The following is a 27701-nucleotide window of genomic DNA, read 5'->3' as shown; positions in this document are numbered from 1 at the left end:
CATACCTTTGTTTTTGACTTTATTAAAAATTTTGGAAGTTTCCATTGATAAATATTAGATGTTTTTGATGAATAAGATGGATTTAGAGCTTTGATTATGTTGTATGATGATTTTATAAAGTGATTTTGTTAAATATTAATTTTAGGATTAAATTGTGAAAATGTTAAAATATTAGGGTTTGATAGTGAATTTTTGGTTTATTAGGGTTTTATGAAGGCCTAGAATATTTGGATATATTATCGATTGAGAAAATTAGTTAATTTGATAGATTAACTAATTAAGGGATTAAATTGCAAAAACTGTAAAAGATTGGGATAATTGTGTAAATTTTAAAATAAAAGGAATTAATTGTGAAATGAATTGAAAATAGAATATATGCTAATAAATGAATAATTTTATATTTCGATCAAGATCCCGTAGATACTCGTGAAAAAAGAAAAATAGCAGAATAGTCTCTAAACTTCTACAATTACTATAATTCAATCCAGGTAAGTTCGTACGGTTAAAATTTAATAATTTTATTAAGTTGATGAATGGTATTATGCATTTATTTATTGTTGGAAATGAATTATTGTTTGAATTATAATATGGAATTGGATATTCGGTTTGAATTGAACGCGGGATTTGAGTATATTTGTAATTTGGTGTATGATGGTATTGGAGGGAGATATCAACATTTTACCCAAGTAAACCGTGGTTTAGCATTTATTGCAAACTCTCGTGTTTTACTTTCTGTTTGGCGTAATTGGGTGGGTCAGCTCTTATGAGCTTCTTTCCAGCTCTTACGAGCTTCCGTTCAGCTTTCGAGCTTCTGTTAGTGTATTTGGGAGGACTAGCTATTATAAGCTTCTGTTGACGATGTACTCTTATCCGCAAGTTGTTCTTTGAATAGAAAAATTTTGATAAAGTGATTTATTAAATGAATTGAAAAGACATGTTATTTATTTTTGTATTGATTTGAATACGGATATATTTATAAATTGAAGTTGTGAATGATAGGGAATTAACATGAATGATTTTATTTATTTGATTTGTTATAGTTAGTTCGGTAAGATTTTTGTTTAAACCTTCGAACTTACTAAGCTTCATTAAGCTTATTTGTATTGTTTAATGTCATTGTAGATTTTCGGAAGGTTGTACGATCGAACCAGCACTCAAGTCACACTATCCAGCTTATCTCGGTAGTTTTTGAAACGTTCAATACGGTTTATATGGCATGTATAGGCTTTTATACGGACTTAGTTAAAGTCTAGCTTATGTAAATATTATGAATAATATTTTGTTTATATAACCAACTTTCATATTGGTATGAAATTAAGGTATGATTGTGATATTAGTATATGTGATATATGTATGTAATTGAGTCATAATAAACTTTGGTAACTTGGTTAGATAAATTAATTAGCAAAGGTTGGATACTAGGTTGACATGTTTTTAAGTTGATATTTGAAATGCCTAAATGTTTAATAGTTGTGTGTGGTGATAATACATGTTTGAGACTTGATTTTTAGCTTGCTTTGAATGTCTTGTTATGGCTTATTGATGTACAAATTGTTGAGGTTAGGTTGGTGTCAATTTGGATGAGAAATGTGGCTTAGAAAATTGCTTATTTTTGTCCACGCAGGTAGAGACACAGGCATGTGACTCAACCGTGTGTGACACACGGCCAAATGACACGGTCATGTGCCCTTGTATCTTCTTAAGAATGCAAGTCAATATGCTCACACGGCCTAGCACGCGTGTGACTTTTTCGTGTGGCCCAAGTCAGAGAGTTATACGGGTATTGACACGAGCTGGACACGGCCGTTTGTCCCTATTTCGAATGCCCACACATCCTGAGACATGGGCATGTCTCCTGACTGTGTGAGTCACACGGCCGTGTGACCCCTGCAACTTTGAAAATTTCTAATGTTTCTTGAAAAAATTTTTGAGTACCCCATTTAGTCCCGACTTATTCCTAATACGTATTTTGGGCCCCGATGGCTCGTATAAGGGACAATATGTTTGATTTCAATTGGTTTTCGACATGAATGTTATAGTATACGAAATATCTGTTTAATTGTTCTGTAAACTCCAGTAATGCTTCGTAACTCTGCTTCAGCGATAGATACGGGTTAGAAGTGTTACAGTTAAAGATCTCTCAGATCCATGCCTCACTTGATTGTTCTGAATCCACGAATAGTTGCTTCAATATATACTTCTCATAATATAATTGCACAGAAAAATATGCAACAACAAATAATCGGTTAAAACATTCCATGCATTGTAAAATTTCTTTCTTTTCCTTTTCATCATCACTTTCATCACCGTTGGAATTGTCAACCATACTCATCACCTATGAACAAATTTTATATCCAAAATCAAACATAAGAAACCATTGATAAAAATATTACACATAAATAAATAGAACATAAATTCAATATCCAAAAACCAAGCATAAACAACTATTGAAAAAACTAGTTTAGCATTGTTGTTTAGTCACGTTGTAGATATCTCAAGACCCTAGAAGACTAGAAAATTTTCAACTTTCCTCCATTTTTGTCTTAAGCCACAAAGCTCTAATCTTGGGATTAATTGATAAAAATACAATTCCCTTGTCCTTATTGAGTAATAATTTTAGTTAGAAAAAGTATAGTGGACTAACTTCTAGAACTTCCTCCAACATGTTATCAAGCAGTTTGACTACTTGTGGAATACCATATGGATTCATAGCAGGAGTCAAACTACATGTGGCTTGACTCATATTGTCTACTGCATTACATAATTTTTCAATTTGACTAGACAATCTTAAAACCCTTCCAATTTGCTTTAAGGATTTCTTCATTCCAATTTTAAAATGTGAAGTGGATATTTAAGACGTTTTTCTTTTTTGACTGTTTCCATCAATATGAACATCATTAAAAATGTGAACATCATTTCTCGCATTTTCTTCCTCATTCTCTTCAGGTATGTCATTGTTAACATCCTCAAAAAATTCATTACAGAATGTACCAGAAGAAGGTGACCATGCTTTATCACCGGTTGCAATTACCACCATGAACATCTAGTCCAACTTCCCTTCATATTCAGGATCAATGCCTGATGTTCTAAATTTTTTAGCTTCAGGCACAACCTACATATAAATTGGTAACTTAATAAGAAATTATCAATAACCTCATAAATAAGAAAAAAAAAACAAAAATGTTAAGAATTATTAATGTACCTTTAGCCTACTTTCCCACCAATCATTCGATACATCAACGGTTCTTTTTATAGAATTCCACCCTAGACCAGTATCTTCACCTTTAAGTTTCTTCCAAGTCTTTCATTCTTTTTTCAAGGCATTCCACCTATTTTTAAGTTGCCTATTTTTAAGTTGTCTTTGTGAATAAACCTTACTTGTTTCTTTCTCGAAGTTGGTTATTATTTTTAGCCATCCATCTTTTGTGAAAAGAGTACCAGGTCTATTGCCTTTCAATATCTCTTTAATACAAATCCCACAAAATATTTTTGTCAATCTCTTATCCACATTGCTTTGACCTTTTCACCATTAACTTCAACCACTGAAGTACTCATCTATTATGCATAAGAACATATTTGTTTCAGCCAGTAAAGCTAACAATCAAATCATAGATGGAGACCAAAACCATTTAACTCTCAAAGAGAAAGTAGGAAAGGAAAAAGAAAAAGAAAATAATATAAAAAAAAAACATACCTTGAAGGAACAAAGATCAAAAGATGTATCTTTGAAGAAGAAAGGCAAGTCCTCTTCCACTGCTACTTCACAAATCAGATTCTATTAAAAAAAATGCTGATACTTTTGTTGTATTTCAATCTACCATAAAATCAAATCTAAGTTAGGGTACCATTATACAAATATGACTCCACAAAAATACATTCAAAATGGCCCTGAAAATGCTGGCAATTTATATATAAATCTGCATCACAAAAATTGAATCCAAGTTTTGTACTGTATTTCACACTCACATATATGTAAGGGTTGCCTCGGACAGCAAACATGCAACAGCAATTTTACAAAATTTCACTTGCACAATACATATAATTTGTCTTTACCTTGGACAACATTACACTCATTTAAATCAGTATTTTTAATGGACATTAACTTATTTAATTTGTCCTACGTAACAGAAATATTCAACAGCAAACATGGCATTGATCGTCCAAATTAAAACTTCCAGGCACCATAATCTTCGCAACATTTAACCCAACCAATTTACTCTTTCAGACATCTCTAAACTAACCTTTAAACAGCATTAAAATACCATTCGGACGCCATTAATTCCAGTCTTAAAAAAGTTTCCAAACATTTAAAACAACCAAATTAATACTTTTCAGGCATTAACTTTTAAGTAGCCTTAAACAAACATTCTACTACTGCCATTAATCCTCTATTAACAGCAGTATACGGACGTCATAAATACCATCTAAGGCAACCAAATTTATTTATTTTCAGACATCATTTTAACTAACTTTTAAGTAGCCTTAATCACACATTCGGCCAGCTTAATAATGAAACAAAATCAAGAAAATAAACATCAGATGTGTTATAGACAAGCAAATCTGTTATAAAAAAAAAAATCAGATGTGCATGTAGTCCTAAAATAACAAACCCATAAATTATTATACCAAAATAACCGATACCCATCACTCAGAACATCAATTACCTTTAAAATGATCTACTTTTCAATTAATTGAAAAGAATAACAAACCTTTTGAACTGTTTGGTTCCAGAGAAACAGTAAGAAACAAGAAGGAAAATCAAAACTCCTTGAACGAGATGCATGTGCAATAGAGTTTTGGCATTCTTTTTCTATTTTCTGTGGATACAATCTAGCAACAGAATCAATGCCATTAAGATATTTCTCAGCAACCAAATAGAAAACCCAAGAAAATCAAAGGAGAAAGAGAAGGCAGGTAAAAAGAGCTTAACCTGAAACGGGGAAAAAACGAGAAAATTAAATGGGGAGGAGAGAGAGAGAGCAGCAAAAACCCTCGTCAACATTGAAATTCCTAAAAAAAAGTAGATCTTAAGAAGATGGTAGAAAAGGAAAAAGAAAGCATATCTTGAAGAAGAAGGGCAAGTCCTCACATATAATTTTTAGAAAATGCAAGAAGGGAGAACTAGAGGGAAAAAAAGAATGGAAAGTACTGTTGAATGAGGGATAAAAAATAATTAAGTATTTAAAAGTGTTTTGAGTGAAGAAAATTAAAAATTTAACTTTTTGTTTGGCAAAAATACTTTTAAAAAGCCAAAATCTCACAAAAAATTATTTGTTTAGCACAACTTTTCTCTCCAAAGTAATAATAAACAAGCAGTAAGTACATTTGTTAGGGATAATGGTATGAATAGCTTTAAACTTTGATAAAAATTTCAATTTGATACTTATACTTAAAAATATTGATTTTAGTATTAAAGATTGATTTCAAACATGTTCTGATGTTAAATGAGTGAGCCAATCTATTTAAATAACATTAAATTAAAATAATTAAGTAAGATAAATTATTTAAATAATTAAAAATCAAATCATTATAGATTAAGAACACAAACACATAATTTTTTTCTTTAAATTGAATCCTGATAATAAATTAAGCACAGAATTAAATAATTAATGCATGATTTAGAAACAACATAAGATAAAATAAAACAAATACAATAAAAATAGAGTACAAAATTAAATTTTAAATTAAAAAAATACAAACTATTTTAATCTTAAAAATGACACATAATTTCTTTTTCTCCTTTCTCATGACGTCCACAGGCCATAAAAAAAAAGGACAAGTGTCAAAAGCTCAAGGCATTATATGTAGAGTAAATTTATAAATTCTCCTTTTATATGTAATTATAGATAACTACATCCTAAACCAAATATATATCATTTTTAAATTATACTTAGTGGAGTTTTAAAACTCAATTAACGGCCTAAATTTTATTCTCAAACTAAAAATTAGCATTATATTTTTTATATCTTTAAAAAAACCATCACAAATAGAGCTACTCCTATCCAACTATCCATCTTCCACTTTTGCATTTCATAATGCTGTGTTGCTCTCCTAGACTCGAAAATAATCACATCACACCATAAATAATTTGATTTATTTGTGGGTCAGGCTTAGCCTCGTTGACGGTAGTTTAGTTTGAAAGTCCATTCGAAAAGTGAAAGAGTTTGGATAAAAATATAGATTTTGAAAAAATAAATTTTTAAAAAAAATGGAATATGTTTAGAAAATAAGTCGAGTGTCGGGTAATATTTTTTTGGCCAAGCCCGACTTAAATTTGCAAGATCAAACCCGAACCTATTAATTAGGGCTAAATTTTTATAAGGGTTTAAACTGAACCCGACTCGACCGGCAACTCTAATCTAGCTCATATAAAGTATTTATGTATTCGTTTTCTTTGCTAAAGGGCGATCTATGTTTAATTTTGTGAAATATTCTTTTTTTTAGGTGGGATGCAACCCCCCGACGAGGTTTAACTAGTATTGAACCCCTTGATATCTAAACATCTAACTATAGAAAAGCCTGGATTGGAATAAGAACGAAGAAATGACAAAAATGGTGATGAATGGTTATAGGGACGACGTTGAAGAAATGAAATGGGTTGAGTGTGAATGAACCACATTGAACTTTTGGTTAGGTTTTATTTTGTATTTTAGGTTGGGTTTAGGTTTTGTTTTGGCCTTTATGGAACGGGTTAGGCTTTTGAACCTTCTTCCATGGGTTTTGTAGCAATAGGCTTGATATTAAAAATAGAATTTTTTGAGTTTCTGAAAAAGATGATGAAACAGTATAAATGGAGTTTTTTTAGCCATGGAATTGATTTTTTTTCTTTGAGAAAAGGTTTATGTACTGAATCAGCAGGGGAAAGTTAAATACAACAGACAAGGTTAAGCCTACTGGTCGTGACCCAACACAATGCTTTGGGATTTTTCTTTTAACTGTTGGGGTAAATGATTTAAAATCCCAATTAGTGGGAATTAGTATCTATTAATTTTAAGGGAATAAATTACACTAAGATGATCATAAAAATTAAAGTTTTTAAGTACTAAAAGATTTTTATCATATTATTGAATTTTAAAGACATAAAATTATTATTATACATTTATTCATAGAGGAATTATTTTATGGACTCTTCCAATCATATTATTCATGGTCCCTTTCCAATTATTTAATAACATTTCAACAATTTTGTTTCATGTGATTGACCCATAATTTTGGTGTTTTTTTACTCTGAACCCCAAACCCTAAACTCAAACATCAAATACCAAACTCGTAACCATGAACCCAAACTCTAACCTCAAACTCGTAACCCATAACCCCAAACCCTTAAACCCCAAACTTGAACTTTGAACTCCAAACTCAAAACCCGAACTCGAACCCTAAATCTTAAATCTCGAACCCAAACCTTGAACCACAAGGTTTGGAGTTCAAGATTTGAGTTTAAGGTTCTAGATTCGGGGTTTATGGTAAAATAATTACCACAATTATGTATCAATGTCATGAAAAAAATTGCACAAAAAATATTATTATTTTTAAATTGGTTGCACAAAAATTAAAAAAAAATATTAACTTATGAGGAAAAAATAAAATGATTAAAATGTGTAAAAGAAGAAAAATGCTTGTTTATAATTTAAAAAATTAATTATTTTAAGTAATTTAATTAAAGTTAAATTAAGTTGGAGAAGATATTAGATATAGATGAGTATATAATAATACTTTGTTATCTTTAAAGTTTAATGACATGGCATTATTTTATTGGTGCCTAAAAACAATAATTTTAGAATGATCCTAATATATTGGGAATAACTTAAATTATGATGATCCTAAAACTAACGTTTTAGGCACTAATAAAATTTTACCACATCATCAAATTTTATAGATATAAAACTATTATTATACACTCATCCATAGAGAAATTATTTTATAGGCTCTTCCCACCACATAATTCATGATCTCTTTTTGATTATTTAATAACATTTCAACAATTTTTTCCTTGTTATTGACACAAAATTTTGGTACTTTTTTACCCTAAATCTCAAACCCCAAACCCTAAACTCAAACATCAAACCTATAACCATGAACTCAAACTCTGAACCCCAAATTCGTAACCCATAAGTGATGTGAGCACAACCACATCATGTTATGATGCAATTCGATGACATCGGGATTGGCCCAAGCACGAGAGACTCAAGTGCAAAATGAAACATCTCGCAGGCCTGATTGATTATTGGGACAATGTTTTTAAGCACTTTTTAATTTAATAAAGTTTTATTTAAATTAATAAGTTTGCATATTTTAATTTTGACTTGCATTATTGATAACAAGTTAATTTGCATGACTTTTTGTGCTTAATTCGGTTACTTTTTGAATTGATCCCTGTTGAATTAGTGCTTTTATGTTTTAATCTTGTCAGGGATGCCATTGGGACTTTAAGAGTAAAAAATGAGCAGAAAAGGACCAAATTGAAACACAATCAATAAAGTGAGGCCAAATAAAAAATGTGGAAAAAAAGCCAATGACTCATCAGATTCTTTTGATGCTGTAAAAGCCAAAAATAGAAAAAAAATCTAATTTTTATTTTTATTTAATTTTAATTATATGTTGAAGTGGTTAAAACCAAAATTAGTAAATATCATGTATATAAATAGGGCTTTAATTTACTTAGGAAAGACACATTACATTTTACATTTAATTTTACATTTTGATTTTCATTTGGAATTAAAGAGCCATTATTCTTTTTCTTCCAAATTTGGGCGTGAGTAGCATTCTGCTACTTCCATTCTTATTTCTTTATTCTTTCAAAATTTGTTTAATTACATTTTAAATTCTTGTCTTTCCCATTCTTTACCATCATCATCAAATCACCTTTCAAAATCTACAAAGCATGAAAAATTTCATGCTTCACTAAATTCCATCTTAGCTTTAGGTCGGTGTTCTTTCCGGTCGGGAATCATGAGATACGTATTCGTGCAAAAAATCCTTCCAATCGGTATTCACATTTTTCCTAAGTATCAGGATTGACAACTCATCCTTTAAAGTTAACTCAATTTCAAGTCAAAAAAGTGCACGTTGGGTTGGAGTCATGTTTGCTAACAGTTGGAGAAACGAGTCGGCCATGCTGTATTCGGATCTCCGAGAAAAACTCAAGGAAGAAGTGATCGGGTTTAAACGACCCACGCAGTTGAGGTAGTTAATTCGAGTTGGGTTCTTCAGAGCACAAGGCTGTCGGAATCTTGAATCGGGAACAGGTGTATCTCGGTTAGATAATCAGTAAGGGTTGGTTTGCAGGTCGTACCGGGACCAGTTACGAGAGGAAGAATTGGTGGTTAGGACGTTCTTAACTGCTATAACTAGCTTATCGTTCGGAGGAAAAGATTAATTTTTGAGGATTGATTCTTAATCTGGAATCTACCGAGTCTAGGGCTAAGGCTTATTATATCTGTATATAAAAAATTTGAATTTATTTCCCGATTTAAATTTAATTTCTAATTTATTTAATTATTTATTTATGCTTTTTCAATTATTTAGTTCTAAACATTTCAAAACCCCCTGATTTATTTGTTTATTTTTTGCAGGTCCATTTGGAGTCGTGAGAACGACTTTTCCCACGAATTTCGACACGACAAACATTCTGTTCACAAGTTAAACGCGGAAGTTGATTATAACATCCAGTCCCTGTGGACTCGACTCTACTACCACTCTTCACTACTATTTAGAGTTATTTTGCAAGAATTATTTTTGGTGGTTTCGACACCTATCAAATTTTGGCGCCGTTGTCAGGGACTGGAGATATTTTTCTATTTTTTGTCTGTTTACCTTATGACCTAATAAGAACCGAAAACTCTAGAGTTTGAACCAGAAATTGAGAAATTGGCTCGACAACTGCAGAAAGAAGCCATTCGATGCGGTAAATGGCTAAATCCCAGATTCGAAACTGTATCATACACTGCAGAAATTTTCCAGTTTGACGAACCAGACGTAATGGCCGAACAAACTATAAGTCAGCTCGCAGCGGCACCGGATGAACAACAACCCTTATGTATAACCTATCCGGCAGGAGGAACGCCGTTCGAGTTAAAGTCGAGTTTGATTCATTTACTACCCACTTTTCATGGATTACAAAATGAAAATTCGCACACCCATCTCAAAGAATTTCATATGGTGTGCACAAGCATGAAGCCTTAAGGAGTAACCGAAAACTAAATCAAACTTCGTGCTTTTTCTTTCTCATTAGCCGACTCTACTAGAGAGTGGCTATTTTATTTACCCTTGGGATCTGTCAACACATGGTCTGACATGTCTCGTTTGTTTCTTGACAGGTTCTTCCCTGCAGCTCGAGCAGTCGAACTAAGGAGAGACATCATGGGAATCCGTCAAAAAGAGACTGAATCGCTTTATGATTATTGGGAGCGATACAAAAAGTTGTATGCAAGTTGTCCATAACATGGACTGACTGAACAATCATTCTTGCAGCATTTTTATGAGGGATTGCTCCCAATGGAAATGAAAATGATAGACGTTGTAAGTGGAGGGGAACTTGTTAATATGACGCCTCAGAGGTTTGGAGAGTTGATTGCAACCAGGGCTGCTAACTCTCAACAATTCCGACCGACCACAGAACCCATAAGACAGGTTTATGGGTTAAGTTCTCTATCTCTAGAAGATAAAATTGATAAGCTGACTAACTTGTTCAAACTTTGCTTACAGATAAAACGGGCTCAGCACAGTTGTGCGAAATTTGTGCTAAACCAGATCATCCGACTAACTTATGTTCGATTTTACATAAGGATTCGATAGAACAAGCAAATGTTGTCAAGAACTTTCCAGGACCGCCTCATAGGCAATATGACCCCTACTCGAACTCGTATAATATGAGGTGGAAAGATTTCTCGAATCTAAGTTATGGGTTAAATACTCGGTTCAATCAATCGTGCCAACAAAGGCCTCCTCCGAATCAATAGTTACCACCCCCAAAGTCATCTTTGGAAGCCATAGTAGAAAGGCTAGTCAATAGTACTAAGAAGTTTCAACAAAAAAACTAACATACATTTGCAGGAGTTAGATAGGAAAGTGAGCAAGCTTGTGCTCACGATTAGCCGTTTGGAATCCCAAGGTAAGTTGCCGTTCCAAACTGAGCCTAATCTTCAACACAATGTAAGTGTTACGACGTTAAGGAGTGGAAAGGTGTTGGAACTCGTACCTGGCACGAGTCGTGCCCACGACGCTAGTCGAGATAAGGAGAAACTTGACACAGAGGCTCTAGTAGAGTCAGCACTGCAAAAATCATTTACAGTACCACCTCTATTTCCTGGAAGACTTGTCCAATGCAATAATGAGCGAGAAGAGAAAGAAATCCTCGACACCTTGTGAAAGGCAGAAATCAATGTACCTCTTCTCGATGCGATTAAGTAGATTCCACGATATGCAAAATTCTTAAAAGAATTATGAACGAGTAAGAGAAAGCTCCTAGGCAATGAAAAGGTAAGGTCGGAGAAAATGTCTCTTCCGTTCTACAAAGGATAATACCACCCAAATGTAAGGACCAAGGTATGTTTTCCATATCTTGCAAAATAGGTAGTGTCGGTATTAAAAATGCCATGTGTGACTTAGGCGCGTTAATTAATTTTATGTCTTTGTCAATTTATAAACTACTTAATGCGAGTCTTTTGAAGGAAATAGGTGTAATTATTCAACTTGCAGATATATTTGTAGTGCATCAGGAAGGAGTACTGGAGGATATTCTTGTTAAGGTAAACGAATTGATATTTCCTGCAGACTTCTACATTATCAACATGGAGGATGACAACTCGGCCAATTCGTCTGACATACGTCTTGGGAGACCATTCTTGAGTATTGTGCGAACAAAAATTGATGTTTGGAGTGGAACACTCACCATGGAATTTGACGGTGAAGTGGTTAGGTTTAATGTTTATGAGGATATGGGGCATCCCAATGATAAGTTACAAATTGTGCCTTGCAGGAATGTAGATCTTGATTTAAGCAAGAGAAATTATCGATGATCCAAAAACCAATACGTGAAGCTGTCATGAAAGCCTGGAAATTAGAACTCAAACCGTTTCTAGAACGTACAAGTATTCCAACATAGAAAAATGTAAAGATGAACAGAGAAGTTCAAAGACGCCTCAATCCACTAATGATAAGGGAATTCGGGAAAGGCTTCAAGGATAGTGGGAAAGGGTCGAAACCTTTCTGCAAGAACATCCAAGTGCACAAGATGGAAAAATTAATTCTCAATAAGCCAAACGGATAACATTTAAAGTCGTCAAGCTAATGACGTTAAACAAAAACACTTTCTGAGAGGTAACCCAAATTTATTTTTAATTTATTAAATTTTTTGAATTTCAGGTTAATTTGAATTAAAAATAAAATGAATAATAACCAGATTATTATTTAATCAGGTTAATGTGTTATTTTCAGGTGCGTAATGGAGGTTGACAATTTTCTCAAATCAAATACTGATGGTGGCATAGGCACGTCGTGCTAAATGTTGACAATTATTTCCCAACTCCGACAACATCGTTAGAAACACATGGGGAGTATTCTTAACCTTTCTCTTTGCTTGTTTTTTGGGTTACTAAACTTTATTGCATATAAAACATGCTTAAAGACAAGCATAGAGTAAGTAGGGGGGATTGAAAATTATAAGTATGCATGGATGATTGATTGATTTTTGCTGCATGTTTCTCTTTTGCATATGTTCAATCTTATGCTACATTTATTTGATAATTTATTTGACATTGTGCCTCTAATCTCATTACTTAGTCATGTAACACCCCTTACCCGTATCCAACACCGGAATAGGGTACGAGGCATTACCAGAACACATACACTTGTAAATGTATTTAACCGAGTTATAAAATTTCATCTAAATTAAAAACTTCAAAATTATTAACATGCTTTTATAACTTTTCACAATATATCCTCAAAATATTATAATCTTAATAAATATGGCCTATGAGGCCCGATACATACTCATGCAAGTCAATATTTCATTTCAATTTCATTCAATTTGCAATTTCTCATGCTCACAATTTAAATCATATCACTAGCAATTTTCAATTTAATTCACTTATAATTCAATGTCACTAAGTTTAACACTAATACGTAATTACCATTTAATGTAATGTTTATTGACTATACCATTCATTAACACGTTTATGAAATTCTCAATTCAATAACTTATTCTATTTCATATCTAAACCTTACAACATTAGTTTTTAGTAATTATTTCACATTCATTTCAATTTCCCATTCCATTTTAATAATTTATCCATCATCAATTTCCATTGTCAATTCGTTTTTTTTATAATCAATTTACGCTTAGAGTCTTTAAATACTCACTTCATACACTAAATCCATAAATATTTTTCAATAACTTGTATTCAATTAAATTCAAATATTATTTCACTATTTCAAATTATTTCATTTTCACTTCTCATTTTACATCATTTTATATTATTAAAATCTATTTCATAAAATTTATCATTATCTGACATTAATTCATACACATACTTTTCATTACAATTATCACTACTAATAAACAATTCAATCTTCTAATATTATCAACTAATTATATATAACTATCATTCTTATTTCTTTATTTCAAATTTCACCTTTCACATATGTCTTATCATTCAGATTTAGTTTTATCAGTAACTTTATTTCATTTGCCCCTATTAACTTGACTCGGACTCGACGGATACACGGATTCCAACCAAACACACCAAGATACAAGAATCAAGAATGTAGCGAGAAAAGTATTCAACACACAAAGTGCTGAATCTGTATAAGATATGATAAAGATTCGACACACAAAGTGCCGAATCGATAACAGTAACAGTAACAATATTCGACACACAAAGTGCCGAGTCGGTAATGATGATATAGATAAAGATTTGACACACAAAGTGCCGAGTCGATAATAAAGAATAAGAATGATTTCGACACATAAAGTGCCGAAGTCGGTAATAATAATAAGAATGATGATTCGACACACAAAGTGCCGAATCAAGAATAAGAAAAGAGTCGGCACATAAGTGCCTAATCGAAGTTTCAATTACCCCGTACTCTTCCATATCCTATGGCATGCCAACTATATTCGACTAGCCCGACGAGTTAATAGGGTATTTAATTCACTTTCAGTACAATTTTTCATCTTAGTTTAGTATCAATTATAAATTACTTATTTCAATTAGTTTCACAGTATTACAATAATTTATTACTTCAGTAATTTCACAATTCAATGCAATATACATAACAATATTCAGTATTCCGTAATTCAGTTCAGTATCAGTCTCACATATCAATTTCCACTCTCTCAGTTTCAATTCCAATAAAATCCATATCAATCACCAATTTCAATATTCCAGTTTAATTCAATAATTCAATTCAAACCATTTCAATTTCTATTCAATAATCACATTTCAATGCATACTTATAAATTTAACGTGACATAATTCAGCCACTACTTGGCCAAAGCCTAAGCATGTATACCAAATATGTTAGCCAAATACACATATAGCATAAGATTATAAGCATGGATGAGCACAACATTTGTTAATGTGCCACATTTACCAACAGATGTTAATTCATAAACCATTCATGACATTACTTCATGCCCAATCATATAACAAATATACTATTCACACGTACTATGGAACTTTATTTTCACACATGAGCTTAAACCATATCCAATAATGCACAAATATAAGCATCATTTCTATTTTATCGTTTATCAATTATAATCAAGCATATGACAAATTATACACAAATCATTCATACATTTCTCAATTTTCCTCCTCCTCCTCTCAATTCCACATCCGTAATGTGTATAATACACTTAAACAACATTAACTATAATTTCACTATTCACTTACATGTATATTCAAAACTGTTTATCCGAGTCAGAGTCACTAAATTATTTTTATCCGGAGCTAAAGAGCTCCAAATTAAGATCCGTAAATTTTCCCCGAAACTAGATTCACATATCTTCTTACCATAAAATTTTCAGAATTTTTTATTTATCAAAATAGTACAGTTTATTCTTTAAAGTTTCCCCTGTTTTGCTGTCTGACAGTTCCGACCACTCTTCACTAAAAATTAATTATCTCACTGTACAGAATTTGGATAATGTTTCTGTTTATTTCTTCTGAAAATAGACTCATTAAGGATTATAACCATATAAATTATAACTCATAATCATTTTGTACAATTTTTAATGATTTTCCAAAGTCAGAACAGGGGAACCCGAATTCATTCTGACCTTGTCTCACAAAATCCATTATATCTCATGATTTAAAATTCCATTGCTTACACCGTTTCTTTTATAAGAAACTAGACTCAATAGGCTTTAATTTCATATTTTATTCATCCTATAATTCAATCTCTAAAATTTTTGGTGATTTTTCAAAGTTAGACTACTGCTGCTATCCAAAACTGTTTTAGTGCAAAATGTTGATTTCTATTTTGCCCCAAATTTCACAGTTTATACAATTCAGTCCTTTCTCAATTAACCCCTCAATTGATCTAATTATTTCAATTAATACTTTACCTAGACATTATAAGTTATTTCACAACTATTGAAATTTAGAATTTCCACATATAGCTCTAACTTCAAACTCTTTTACTATTAGGTCCTAAACATTCACTTTCTATTCAATTCTTTCAATAAAATCAGCATATGAACAATTTAAAGCTCTAATTTCATGCTAAATCATCATATACTTCCAGCACATATTCATATCAACTTTCAACTTCTTTCATAAAATCAAAAACTAATGAATTCAACAAGTGGGCCTAGTTGTAAAAGTCATAAAAATACAAAAAATTTCAAGAAATGATCAAGAAATGAACTTACTTGCAGTAAAAATATGAAGAACCAGCTTGAAGAAACCCTTCCATGGTGTTTTAGCTGATGAGAATACAGAAAAAATGAAGAGAAATCTAGATAATTCCACTTTGGTCCTAACTTTATTAAGTAAATTTTGCAATATTCCAATTTTTCCCTTAATTCTCCTGATTTTCTGCCTTTGCCGTCCAGCCCAAATAGACCTTGGGTCTATTTTCCTTTTAAGCCCTCTTCCTTTTATCATTTAAGCTATTTAATCATTTACTATAATTTTGCATTTGTTACAATTTAGTCCTTTTTGTAAAATTTCTTGACGAAACTTTAAAATTTCTTGACGAAACTTTAATACCAACTTTTAACACTCCATAAATATTTATAAAATATTTATGGCTCGGTTTAAAATCTCGAGGTCTCAATACCTCGTTTTCGATTCTAATTATTTTAATATTTATTTCTAGTGCACTATTCACTATTTCAAAATTTTCCTAACTTCACATTTAACTTATACTCACTAAATTAATAATATTTTCTACTCATTTGTCAAATTTAGTGATCTCGAATCACCATTCCGACACCTTTGAAAATTCAGGCCATTACATTTTTTTTCCTCGTCGGATTTGTGGTCCCGAAACCACTGTTCCGACTAGACCCAAAATCGGGCTGTTACAAGTCAATTTGGACAATTGGGTAATTTTTGAATTAAAGTGTTCAAGTACCTAGATTAGTCGACATTTGTGTTTTAAGGTTGATATATGTAACTAGGTTTTTCATATAAATTGATTGTTTGGAAAAAATATTTGCTTGTACATAAATAAATAAATAAAATGAAAAATAAATAAATAAAGGCTCAAGTTATGAGTGAAAGTTTCAAAAACGTGACCGAATTTAGTAACCGGGGTAAGGTGCTTGGGTTGTCATTTCATCTCGCATAAAAATGTTCGAGTGACAAATTGAGAACTTACAAACATTCCGCTAACTGAACCTAAAAAAAGACTGTTTAAACTGAGTAACCGAGATAGGGTGCTTGAGTTGTCATCCTAGTTCACGTAAAAAGGTTTGACCGTGTCTAAAATTTTTTATTACTGCGTGATTAATTAATAATACCTTGCAAATTTTGGATTCAAACTCAATTTAGTGAAATGATTTAGTTCACATATTTCAGTTTTATGACACTTGTTGATCAAACTATATATTCTGAGCATTTATTTATTTTTGCCTATGTTGTTTGTATTGATTATGGATGCGGAAAAGAGGCTCGATTTTTAATAAATTGTAGAATAATTTCTAATGTTTGAAAGTACAATATGCTTGAGGACAAGCATCAGCTAAGTAGGGGGAATTTGATAACATGTTAATTTGCATGACTTTTTGTGCTTAATTCGATTAATTTTTGAATTTATCCCTGTTGAATTAGTGCTTTTATGTTTTAATCTTGTTAGGGATGCAATTGGGACGCTAAGAGTAAAAAATGAACAGAAAAGGACCAAATTGAAACGCAATCAATAAAGTGAGGCCAAATAAAAAATGTGGAAAAAAAGCCAAGGACTCATCATATTCTTTTGACGCTGTAAAAGCCAAAAATAGAAAAAAAAATCTAATTTTAATTTTTATTTAATTTTAATTATATGTTGAAGTGGTTAAAACTAAAATTAGTAAATATCATGTATATAAATAGGGCTTTAATTTACTTAGGAAAGACACATTACATTTTACATTTAATTTTACATTTTGATTTTCATTTGGAATTAAAGAGCCATTATTCTTTTTCTTCCAAATTTGGGCGTGAGTAGCATTCTGCTACTTCCATTCTTATTTCTTTATTCTTTCAAAATTTGTTTAATTACATTTTAAATCCTTGTCTTTCCCATTCTTTACCATCATCATCAAATCACCTTTCAAAATCTACAAAGCATGAAAAATTTCATGCTTCACTAAATTCCATCTTAGCTTTAGGTCGGTGTTCTTTCTGGTCGGGAATCATGAGATACGTACTCGTGCAAAAAATCTTTCCAATCGGTATTCACATTTTTCCTAAGTATCGGGATTGACAACTCATCCTTTAAAGTTAACTCGATTTCAAGTCAAAAAAGTGCACGTTGGGTTGGAGTCATGTTTGCTAACAGTTGGAGAAACGAGTCGGTCATGCTGTATTCGGATCTTCGAGAAAAACTCAAGGAAAAAGTGATCGGGTTTAAATGACCCACGCAGTTGAGGTAGTTAATTCGAGTTAGATTCTTCGGAGCACAAGGCTGCCAGAATCTTGAATTGGGAACACGTGTATCTCGGTTAGATAATCAGTAAAGATTGGTTTACAGGTTGTACCGGGACCAGCTACGAGAAGAAGAATTGATGGTTAGGACGTTCTTAACTACTATAATCAGCTTACCATTCGGAGGAGAAGATTAATTTTCGAGGATCGATTCTTAATCCTGAATCTACCAAGTCTAGAGCTAAGGCTTATTATCTCTGTTTACAAAAAAATCTGAATTTATTTCCCGATTTAAATTTAATTTCTAATTTAATTAATTATTTATTTATGTTGTTTCAATTATTTAGTTCCTAAACATTTCAAAACCCCCTGATTTATTTGTTTATTTTTTGCAGGTCCGTTTGGAGTCATGGGCACGACTTTTCTCATGACTTTCGACACAACAAACATTCTGTTCACAAGTTAAACGCAGAAGTTGATTATAACATCCAGTCCCTGTGGACTCGACCCTAGTACCACTATTTACTAGTATTTAGAGTTATTTTGTAGGAATTATTTTTGGTGGTTTTGACGCCCATCAATTATGTGTGTTCTGTATTTAATAAAGTCATGCATTATGTAACTTTCATGTTAGTTAAGTATGCATCATAAATAATGACATGCATTATGTAACTCTCATGTTAGTTAAGATTGGATCATAAATTATGTCATGCATTATGTAACTCCCATATTAGTTAAAGTTTGCATCTTTTAATGAAGTCATGCATTAGTAACTTATTTGTTCATTTAGTTTACATCTTAATTAAATCATGCATTTAAGCATCTTAGTTGTTTGAGTTAGTTATATAAGTGTGTTATTTAATTTGACTGTTACTTTTTAATGCATAAGTTATAGTGTATTTATTTTCATAAATAAATATGTGTGTCTCTAGTTAATAGACAAGTTGAATAAGAATGTGAAAAGATTGCAATGTTTAATGTTTCTTAAATAAATTAATTGTATATTCAAATTGTTTGTTGTAGGAAAGTCCAAAAGGTTGGTAACATATTTTAAAGCTATAATAGGGTTGTTCGTTTTCCAAGAAGAATCAAATGTTGTCACATTCAAATGGTTGTTTAGTTTTGGCATAAAAGAGTGTGCATTTTGGTTACTTAATTGCTGGTGCATAAAGGGAACGTTTTTGGTGGATAATGAAGCACTTAAAGCTCATTATGGTGGTTGTTTAAATGGTGATTTTTCATATGACTAAAGACTTTTGAAATTGGGCAGTTTCAAAGCTTTTAAAAAGAACATTAAGGAGGTTGTTAATAGATTAAAAGGAGAATCTTCAAGTGATCAGTTTTTGGAGTCTTTATCCTTCATTATGGAACCATTATAAGAGGATGTTACACAAGCTTTATGATTTGGTTTCACGAGAGCTGAAGGGACATCAACTAAGCACATTAAGAACACATTTAGTCTTCATTACGGAATAGAGTCATGTATTTTCATCTACACTAGAATCAAATGAAGAGACATGACCATTAGCTTTCTTACATGAGTTACAAACAAAATTAAATCTTGTAATAACCTTATAGTCATAATAGTGCCTATAAATAGTTTGTAAGAGACATTGTTTTGGTTTTATATGATGAATGAATTTGCATATTGTGAGAATTTTTCTCTTGAGTTCTTTAGAACACACAATCTGAACTTATAAAGGCTCTGTGCTTTGTGGCATTCTTCTTCATTTCTTATACCTTCGGTTCTTGTTTTTTTTTTCCATAAACAACGGGTCGATGTTTGTTCGATTCTAATTCTTGTTTCAATTGTTTGTCGTATAAAAAACGGGTCACGTTCTTTAACGCTGGTTCTTTTCTCGTACAAGCCTTTGTTTTCGAGATTCTTATTTTTATTTCTTTAGCAACAAGTACCTTTTTGGAAATGGTCTGGCACTCAAGTGACTTATAATTCTAAACTGATTACGAGCTCACATCAATAACACCAAACCCTTGAACATTGAACCTCGAACCCCAAACCCTTGAACCCTGAACCTAAACATTGAACTTCAAAATCAAAATTCGAACTCGAACCCTGAACCTTAAATCTCTAATCCAAACCCTAAACCAAAGGGGTTTGGGGTTCAGGATTTTAGTTCAAGATTCTGAGTTCGGGGTTTATGGTAAAATAATTACCACAATTATATATCAATAACATGGAAAAAATTGAACAAAAATACTATTTTTTAAAATTGGTTGCACGAAAATTAAAAAAAACTTATGGGGGAAACAAAATGATTAAAATTTGTTAAAGAAGTAAAGATGTTTGTTTATAAATTTAAAAATTAATTATTTAAAGTAATTTAATTAAAATTAAATTAAGTTGGAGAAGACATTAGATACAGATGAGTGTATAATAATATTTTGTTATCTTTAAAATTTAATGACATGACACTATTTTATTGGTGCCTAAAATTATAATTTTTAGGATGATCCTAATATAATTTATTCCTTTTAATATTTACACTTTTATTCAATTTCACACATATTCTCTTATTTGGAAGTTGAAACAATTTGACATAATATTATTTTATTTTATATGTCACTCTAATAGATAATTTAAATTTTGAAAATTTTAAAAGAATTCCAAAATTTATGAAAAATCTTCAAATTAAAAAGAAACATAAAATGAGAGATTATAGGGTCATTTTCCAATAATGACAATGCCATTTTCAAACATGATAAAAACAAGAAAAAAGATAATAATGAAAAATATATTTACAGAAATTATAACCGAATATATTAGCAAATCAATAAACCTTTTAAAAATATATATAAATTAATACACTGTTTTTGAAGTATTACTTTATGGCCTAATATTTAATATATAGGTAATATTATTATTTTTATTCCACAATTAACTTTAAAAACTATCATTTGTCATTATAAAAATATTTTTATACTTTATAAGACACTTTATTAATCCCTAATTCTATTTGTAGAGTTTAAAACTCCACTGACAATGTACTAACTAATTTCTTTTACTTTATTAATCATTGCATCTCAATGACATTTTTATAGATTTTATAAAACTACATATTCCTTTAGAATGTGTTTAAAATTAATAATAACTTAAAAAAGTAAATTTTGAGGGTAATTATTTTATTCACTACTAGTGGAATTAAAAACTGGACAAGAGATCTAAAATGATGGCAGATATTTTTTTAATTAATTAATTATTATTTTATTATACCCTAAAAGCAAATGACATTAACTCACACTCGCTTGTGGAGTTTTTTACTCCATTGGCAATGTATAGGATAATTATCTAAATTTTATTTTTTTTAAATTGAAAAAATAAAATTTCCCGAGGATTTGATCTCTAATGCAATAGACAAACCAAGGTAAAAGTACTATGAAGGTCCTGTACTAAGAGTCAGATTGCATTTTATCCCTTCTAGTTACAAAATGAGTAAATTAATCATTATACATTAAATCAAATAACAATTTGGTCCTTTTTTATTAAAAATTTCATCCATTTCTGCCATTAAAAATTTGTCTCTATACATCAATATGAGGTACACGTGTCACGTCACGTGTCACTATCTAGTTATTTAAACAACCACGTCATTTTTTAACAATATAAATAGATAAAATTTTGGGTAAACTATACAAATTGTCACCCAACTATGCTCGTGTTCCTGTTCTGGTCACCCAACTTTAAAAAAAAATTCAATTTAGGCACTAATGTTTGAACTTGTTCCTATTTTGGTTACTCGCCATTAAATTGGTAACGAAAAGCTTTTTTTAATTGGTATAATAACACATTTAGTCCTCAATGTTACATATTCTATCAATTTGATCTTAATTCTAAATAATTCAATAAATTTAACCCTTCATATTTATAAATTTTATCAATTTGATCCTCAAACTTCCTAACTAAAACTTTCAACTTTTAAAACAGAGGCATTCCACATCTATTAATTTTTTATTTATGGTTGAAATTATCTAAATCGGTACATATCCCTTTTTGTTTATATTTTTAAGAAGTTGGTGTTAGAAATTAACTAAACAACATTAAAAATAATAGAAAATACAAATATTAAAAATATAATATATATAATAAATTTATATAAATAGTTAAATACTTTTGAAAAATAAATTTTACTTTGACTAGCATAATTTTAGTTTTAAATTAATTTCAGTAAATGATTTGATACTAAATCATATTACTATTAGTGATACGTGTTGCTTATTGTGGATTTAAATATTAAAATAAATAGAACACATAATAATCTCATAATCAATTTATAACATTAAAAAAGTTATTATCAATGTAATAAAAGAAAATTCAATTAATTCTTTCACATTTTTTTCTTATGAAACATTAAATGTTCATAATTTTTTCTTATACAATTATTCACTGAACAATTGGAATTTTCAAAGTTATATTTTTTTAACTCTGGATTTAATTTTCAATTTCACAGATCAACTTCGAGGATTATTTCTATATACCTTAAAGACTCGGTGGTTTTCGTAATAGAAGAGACATTTGGCGATAAGCCTGTGCTTGCTTGGAAAGATCATCATAAATGATTAAGGTGTGTCATTCACGATACATAAAATATTCAGCCAAAGCAGCTCCAGTATAAGGAGCGAGGTATTGTAATGTAGCTGGGGAATCCGCCGTTTCGGCTACCACAATGGTGTACTCCATCGCTCCCCTTTCTTGGAAAGTGGTCACTACCTGAGCCATAGAAGATGCTTTTTGACTAATAGCTACATAAACACATATTATATTTTGCCCTTGCTGATTGAGAATCGCATCCATAAAAATGAGTAATAACCCCCAGTAGAGACTGGTACGATTCAATTCAACATTTTGTTTGTTCGAGTTTGATTGTGTCATAGCTCTATAATTAATTCGAATTAGGTTTATCGTTGGATGAACTGCATTGCTGATATTGACCCCAAAAAAGAAACGGTAGGTACAACTAGTCCGTGAACAGCCAACTATTGCACTATAAAAATTGGATAGGTTCGATCTATGGTCATTGGGTCCTCCTAAAAAGATCTACTAAATTCATCGAGTTGTTCCAAAGAATCAAAACAACCAATTATTAATGGAATTCCTTGTCGGCTCTCTGTAAAATACTCGTTTGGACGAAGGCTTCCAAACACATCATAAGCTAAACCTGTGCTGATAAATAACCAACCCGCGATGAATAGGGAAGGTATAGAAATATCATACTGTTAACAATAAGAGTAAATGTAAAGTGGTTTTTTTAAAGGTTTTTCTATTTTCTTTAGCTAAAATTGTATCGGTTAAAGGGTTAAAAAAATATTTTCTTTAGAAGAAAATTAATGCAAAAAAGAAAAAAGAGAAAAAAATTTCAGGATAAACTCATTAGTATCAAAATTGGCTTGGAAAACGGCTTGTTAGTACTTAGCGGAGAGAAGGCTTTTATTTATTTATTTATTTAATCTTTTTGGGTTTTGTGATTTTATAGATGTGGAATGTCTTTGTTTTAAAATATAAAAACTTTGGATAGGAAGTTTGAGGATCAAATTGATAGAATTTGTAAATGTGAAGGGTTAAATTTATTAAATTATTTAGAATTAGGATCAAATTGATAGAATATGTAAGTATTGAGTACTAAATGCATCATTATACCAATTAAAAAATCTTTTGTTATCAATTTACAGCATGTGTTAAAAACAATAACTAATTCAAATGTTAATGCTTAAATTGAAAATTTTAAAGTTAGGTGACCAAAACAAGAACACATGCATAGTTGAGTAATTATTTGTGTAGTTTACCCTAAAATTTTGAACACGAAAGACTAATTTACTCTTTAATTTAATGTATAAAGATTAATTTACCCAGATAACATCATAGATTTTCATATTCATATTCAGGTAACCGATTTAAAACTAGATAATAGATATAACACCTATTCTCTGTCTAGTAGTGAAAATAATTATACTATGGCAATATCCATGGATCAATCCAATTTGTGCACATCATTTTCGTCTCTTCTTTCACTTTTTTTCTTAATTTAAAGAGTTTTATTTTAATAATTATTGGAAATTATGATTTTTAATTTTAATTAATTATTGATATATCATATAAAACAAAATAGTGCGAAAGATTAAGACCAATTTACTTAAAATAAAAGAATAGAGACCCAATCAAATAAAAGTGTAAAAAAATGGAGGGCTAAAGTTGGTATTATGCCAAAATAAGTATTTAACAGCTAGCGTTTTACCCAGAAAACTTGTAGTGCGCCATATTTGGTTTCCAGTTTGGGCTAAGTACAACCTACTCAAGTATTTAGCCTCAGTAGGGCACCAAAAAAAGGACAAATTCCTGGAAGTCTTTTCCCTTTCTGCTTCTTCTTAACGACGCTTTATATCCCTTTTTCTTTGTTTTGTTTTCAATTTCACAAATAATGGCTATTAAGAATGAAATTATTACTTCGACAGATTTGGGTGACAACGAAATTGGGAATATCAGCACTTGGAGCATTCCCAAAATGATTTCTCTTGTAAAATCCACTTTTCGTTCCAACGATTTCGCCATGGTAGAAAGGGAATTATTGGCGAGAGAGCAGAAATCAAAGCTGGAAATCGAGTCACTGAAACAGGCAAAGGATTCATTTTCCTACAAATTCGAAGAAGAGAGGTTGGAAAAAATGGGTTTTGCGGATGATCTGAGGAAATGCAAGAAAGAATTGGAGGATATGAGGGGTGAGGTTTCGAAGTTGCGGGAAGAAAATATGGTTTTGAGGGAAAGAGGAAAGTCTGCTGAGGAAAGGTGTAATAGATTGTCGGAGGAAGTGAAGGGCATGTATGAGAAACAACACGAAATTATAAATTTGAGAAGCAAGAATTGCGAGCTTGAAAATGAGAAAGCCAAAGCTGAATCTGAGTTGGAAATACTGAGGAAGAGATTCGAGGAGTTGGATAAGAGGGTTTTGTGTTTAGAGACTGGTTTTAATACTCTACAAGATGAAGATGATTCCAAGAACAACAATAGGAATGGGGGAGAAATTGGGGTTTCCGAAAATGGGGGGCTAAAACCAATTGAAGCAAACGGTTATTCACCAAATGCTGGTAAAAATTCAACATTCTTGAACCTTTTTTTATTTTGTTTTCGTGTTTATATTGTTGTTTGGTTGGTTAAATTCATGCTAGAGTTGCTATTTAAGATTGCTATGCATATGAAGATTTCAGTATCATTTCAGGTTATGGACTGATGGTGATATTTTTTAGGGTCGGATCCTCAACAAGTCCCAGGGCTTTTTTTTTTTTTTTGTTTAGGGTTGGATTCTCAAAAGGTCTAGTATTCTGTCTCGGGGGTCTATGCTCCGTTTTAGCCTCGAGCTTTTGCCCTGTCCATGAACGGGGCATGGAAACGCCACATGCTGGTGCCAAGAGTCACAAACAGTGCCTGAACAGGCGAACCAGGAGAAACTTGAGAGTTTTATGGTGGGGTTTGAATTCATTCCCTATAGCATATTGGCATTTATGGGTAAGATGAGTACCACTGGGACAAAACTTTGGGGTTAAAATGGAATATAGGTGCTCCGAGAATATAATACCGGACTTGTTGAGGGTCCAAACGTCAATAATGCTCTGTATCAAATAATAAATACTGATACTTGTATAGCAGGATAAGCAATTTGCTCTAAAGGTTAGGTTCTATTGCAGGAAATTCAAAACATTTAACCTTTTTTTTACGTACCAATGTGTACTTCATTCACCATGCTTCATGAGAAAATTAGTTCTGCATGTATAGATCATAGAATGTATATACAACTAGCTGGAGTTTGATTTGGGTGTCGAAAAATCGAAATACATATTCTAAGTGCTTATGCTAAATGTATATCTATGACTTACCTGTTGTGGAACTTGTAAAGTGTTTTCCCCCTTTAATATCTGTTGGTTTAACTTATTCTTCCTGAAATTTTGCATGCCAGGGAGTGGGAGACCTCCATCTCAAAACATTGTTGAGATTGTTGATATCGATAGTGATGATGATTGTGCACCAGTAGAAAATCCGAGTGTGGAAACTGTGACTCCAACTCTCAAAAGAAAACAAACTTCAACTACAGATGTAGGTGATGGTGAAAATGGTGATAACGATGCATTATCCGAGAAGTTAAAGATGAGGAAACGTCAAGAGCCTGTTTGCAGGCCTAATGATTGTCCACTTAATCATTGCTCAACGACAACAATTGTTTCTGATTTCAATGAGGTTAACAGAGGTTCTGCCACACCAAGGGAAGATGTTACGGATTCAGTACAGCCTGAACATCGAACGGAGTCTGAGCATAGGTCTGGGGATCTTATCAACGGCTTTCCTTTGGCTGGGCTTTGTTTCTCCGAGGAAAGTTCTGTTTCCTCTGATACCGACTCTGATGATGACAGTGATGGATTTATTTCCATCAACCATTCTCAGCTTGCACCAGAGGTTCAGAAGGAAAACAAAAATTAGCCACTGGAAATGGATGGCTACTTTCTGTTTTTAGATATGAGAACCTAACAAGAAGTTTGTCACATTGTGCCAATTGACAATTTATCTCCGGTGCACACAGGTATTGCTACAGAAGCTATTCCAATATCTCCTCTGCCTTTTCTTCTTTATGTTCATTTTAGAAAAGGTGATGATGAGATAGTTTCGCTTGGTAGCTTGAATATGGGTTCTCATTGAAACTAGTTACATGCATAAGAACCATTATAAAGAAAGAAAGAAAGAGAGATGTAGAGTGGAGTAGAGGTTGATTCTTGATTTTTTCTAACATTAAGTTTGATGATTCGTGTCTAGATTTGAACCTTTGTACTCTTCTTTATGATAACATGACATAATATTTCCTTTTGCCATGAAATGTAACATCAAATCTGTTGTTTGCTTTCCTTAAACTTTTGCTGCTATAACTTGTCAATCCCATGCACATCAGCTCCAGGGATATTACTCTGGCAATGGCGGATACACAGTGTGGAAGATCTTGTTCATTATATCGAACTAGCTATTCAACACTGTTAGCAATTTTTTGAGATATGACCAAAGAAAGGATACTTTATTGTTATAATTGTGGCATGACCAAACCAATATTTGTTGTTTTAACACGAGCAACATTGTTGTTTACCTTTTGTTTCTGCATTTATATATATATGCGTGCCTTATCTTTCACATAAATACATGCCTTACCTTTCTCATTTGTGATGACTTGAACAAGATATTGGACCTAAAACTAAAGTGTGGATAATAATGTGAGCAAGCTTATGTCACTTTGGATAATGATTTAATATGATTTGCATCATAAGCTTACTCATATTTGGTATAGGTCAAAATCAAATATTTATTCATTACTTTTGCTTAATTCCATTTTTATCTTCTTTTTGGTTGGATGCATCAAAGTTGCCATCATCCAAGGGGTACAAGGTAGCTGCAATGGTTTGTACTGTAACATTGTTGAATGGTTTGTGATTTTAGATTGGATTCATGGTTTTTGGGTCTTGTCATTGTCTTCCAATCCCCTAAAAGAATATTTAAAGTAGGGGGAAAAAGAAGAGAAAGCATGCTTAAGAAACATTAATTAAAAAAATAAAAGGGATAAATTTAAAATAAAAGAACAAAGGTCA

General features: G+C 31.5%; 1 protein-coding gene and 1 long non-coding RNA gene across 10 annotated transcripts; one reads left to right on the top strand and one right to left on the bottom strand.

The window, feature by feature from the left end:
* Window positions 1-2077: 2077 nt before the first annotated feature.
* Window positions 2078-5168, bottom strand: LOC105788238 (uncharacterized). 9 transcript variants are annotated; one of them, XR_001131932.2, is made up of 5 exons: window positions 5090-5166; window positions 4931-5010; window positions 3695-4830; window positions 3203-3555; window positions 2378-3112 (listed from the first exon to the last, which is right to left on the bottom strand). It is a non-coding gene; the product is annotated as an uncharacterized LOC105788238 (long non-coding RNA). The 9 variants fall into 9 exon arrangements; XR_008192926.1 differs by having other exon boundaries at window positions 3695-3814; window positions 4710-4830; window positions 4931-5143; XR_001131934.2 differs by adding an exon at window positions 2078-2335 and having other exon boundaries at window positions 2992-3112; window positions 3695-5143.
* A 19177-nt stretch (window positions 5169-24345) lies between these two features.
* LOC105788239 (uncharacterized) lies at window positions 24346-26978 on the top strand. The gene is made up of 2 exons (XM_012615030.2): window positions 24346-25169; window positions 26036-26978. Exons 1-2 carry the CDS (start codon window positions 24506-24508, stop codon window positions 26551-26553), a joined length of 1182 nt encoding a protein of 393 aa, XP_012470484.1. The 5' UTR covers window positions 24346-24505; the 3' UTR covers window positions 26554-26978.
* The last annotated feature ends 723 nt before the right edge of the window (window positions 26979-27701 follow it).

Source organism: Gossypium raimondii, chromosome 2 (assembly GCF_025698545.1).
Source record: "Gossypium raimondii isolate GPD5lz chromosome 2, ASM2569854v1, whole genome shotgun sequence".
NCBI lineage: Eukaryota > Viridiplantae > Streptophyta > Magnoliopsida > Malvales > Malvaceae > Gossypium > Gossypium raimondii.
This window is presented reverse-complemented; position numbering and strand designations above follow the sequence as displayed.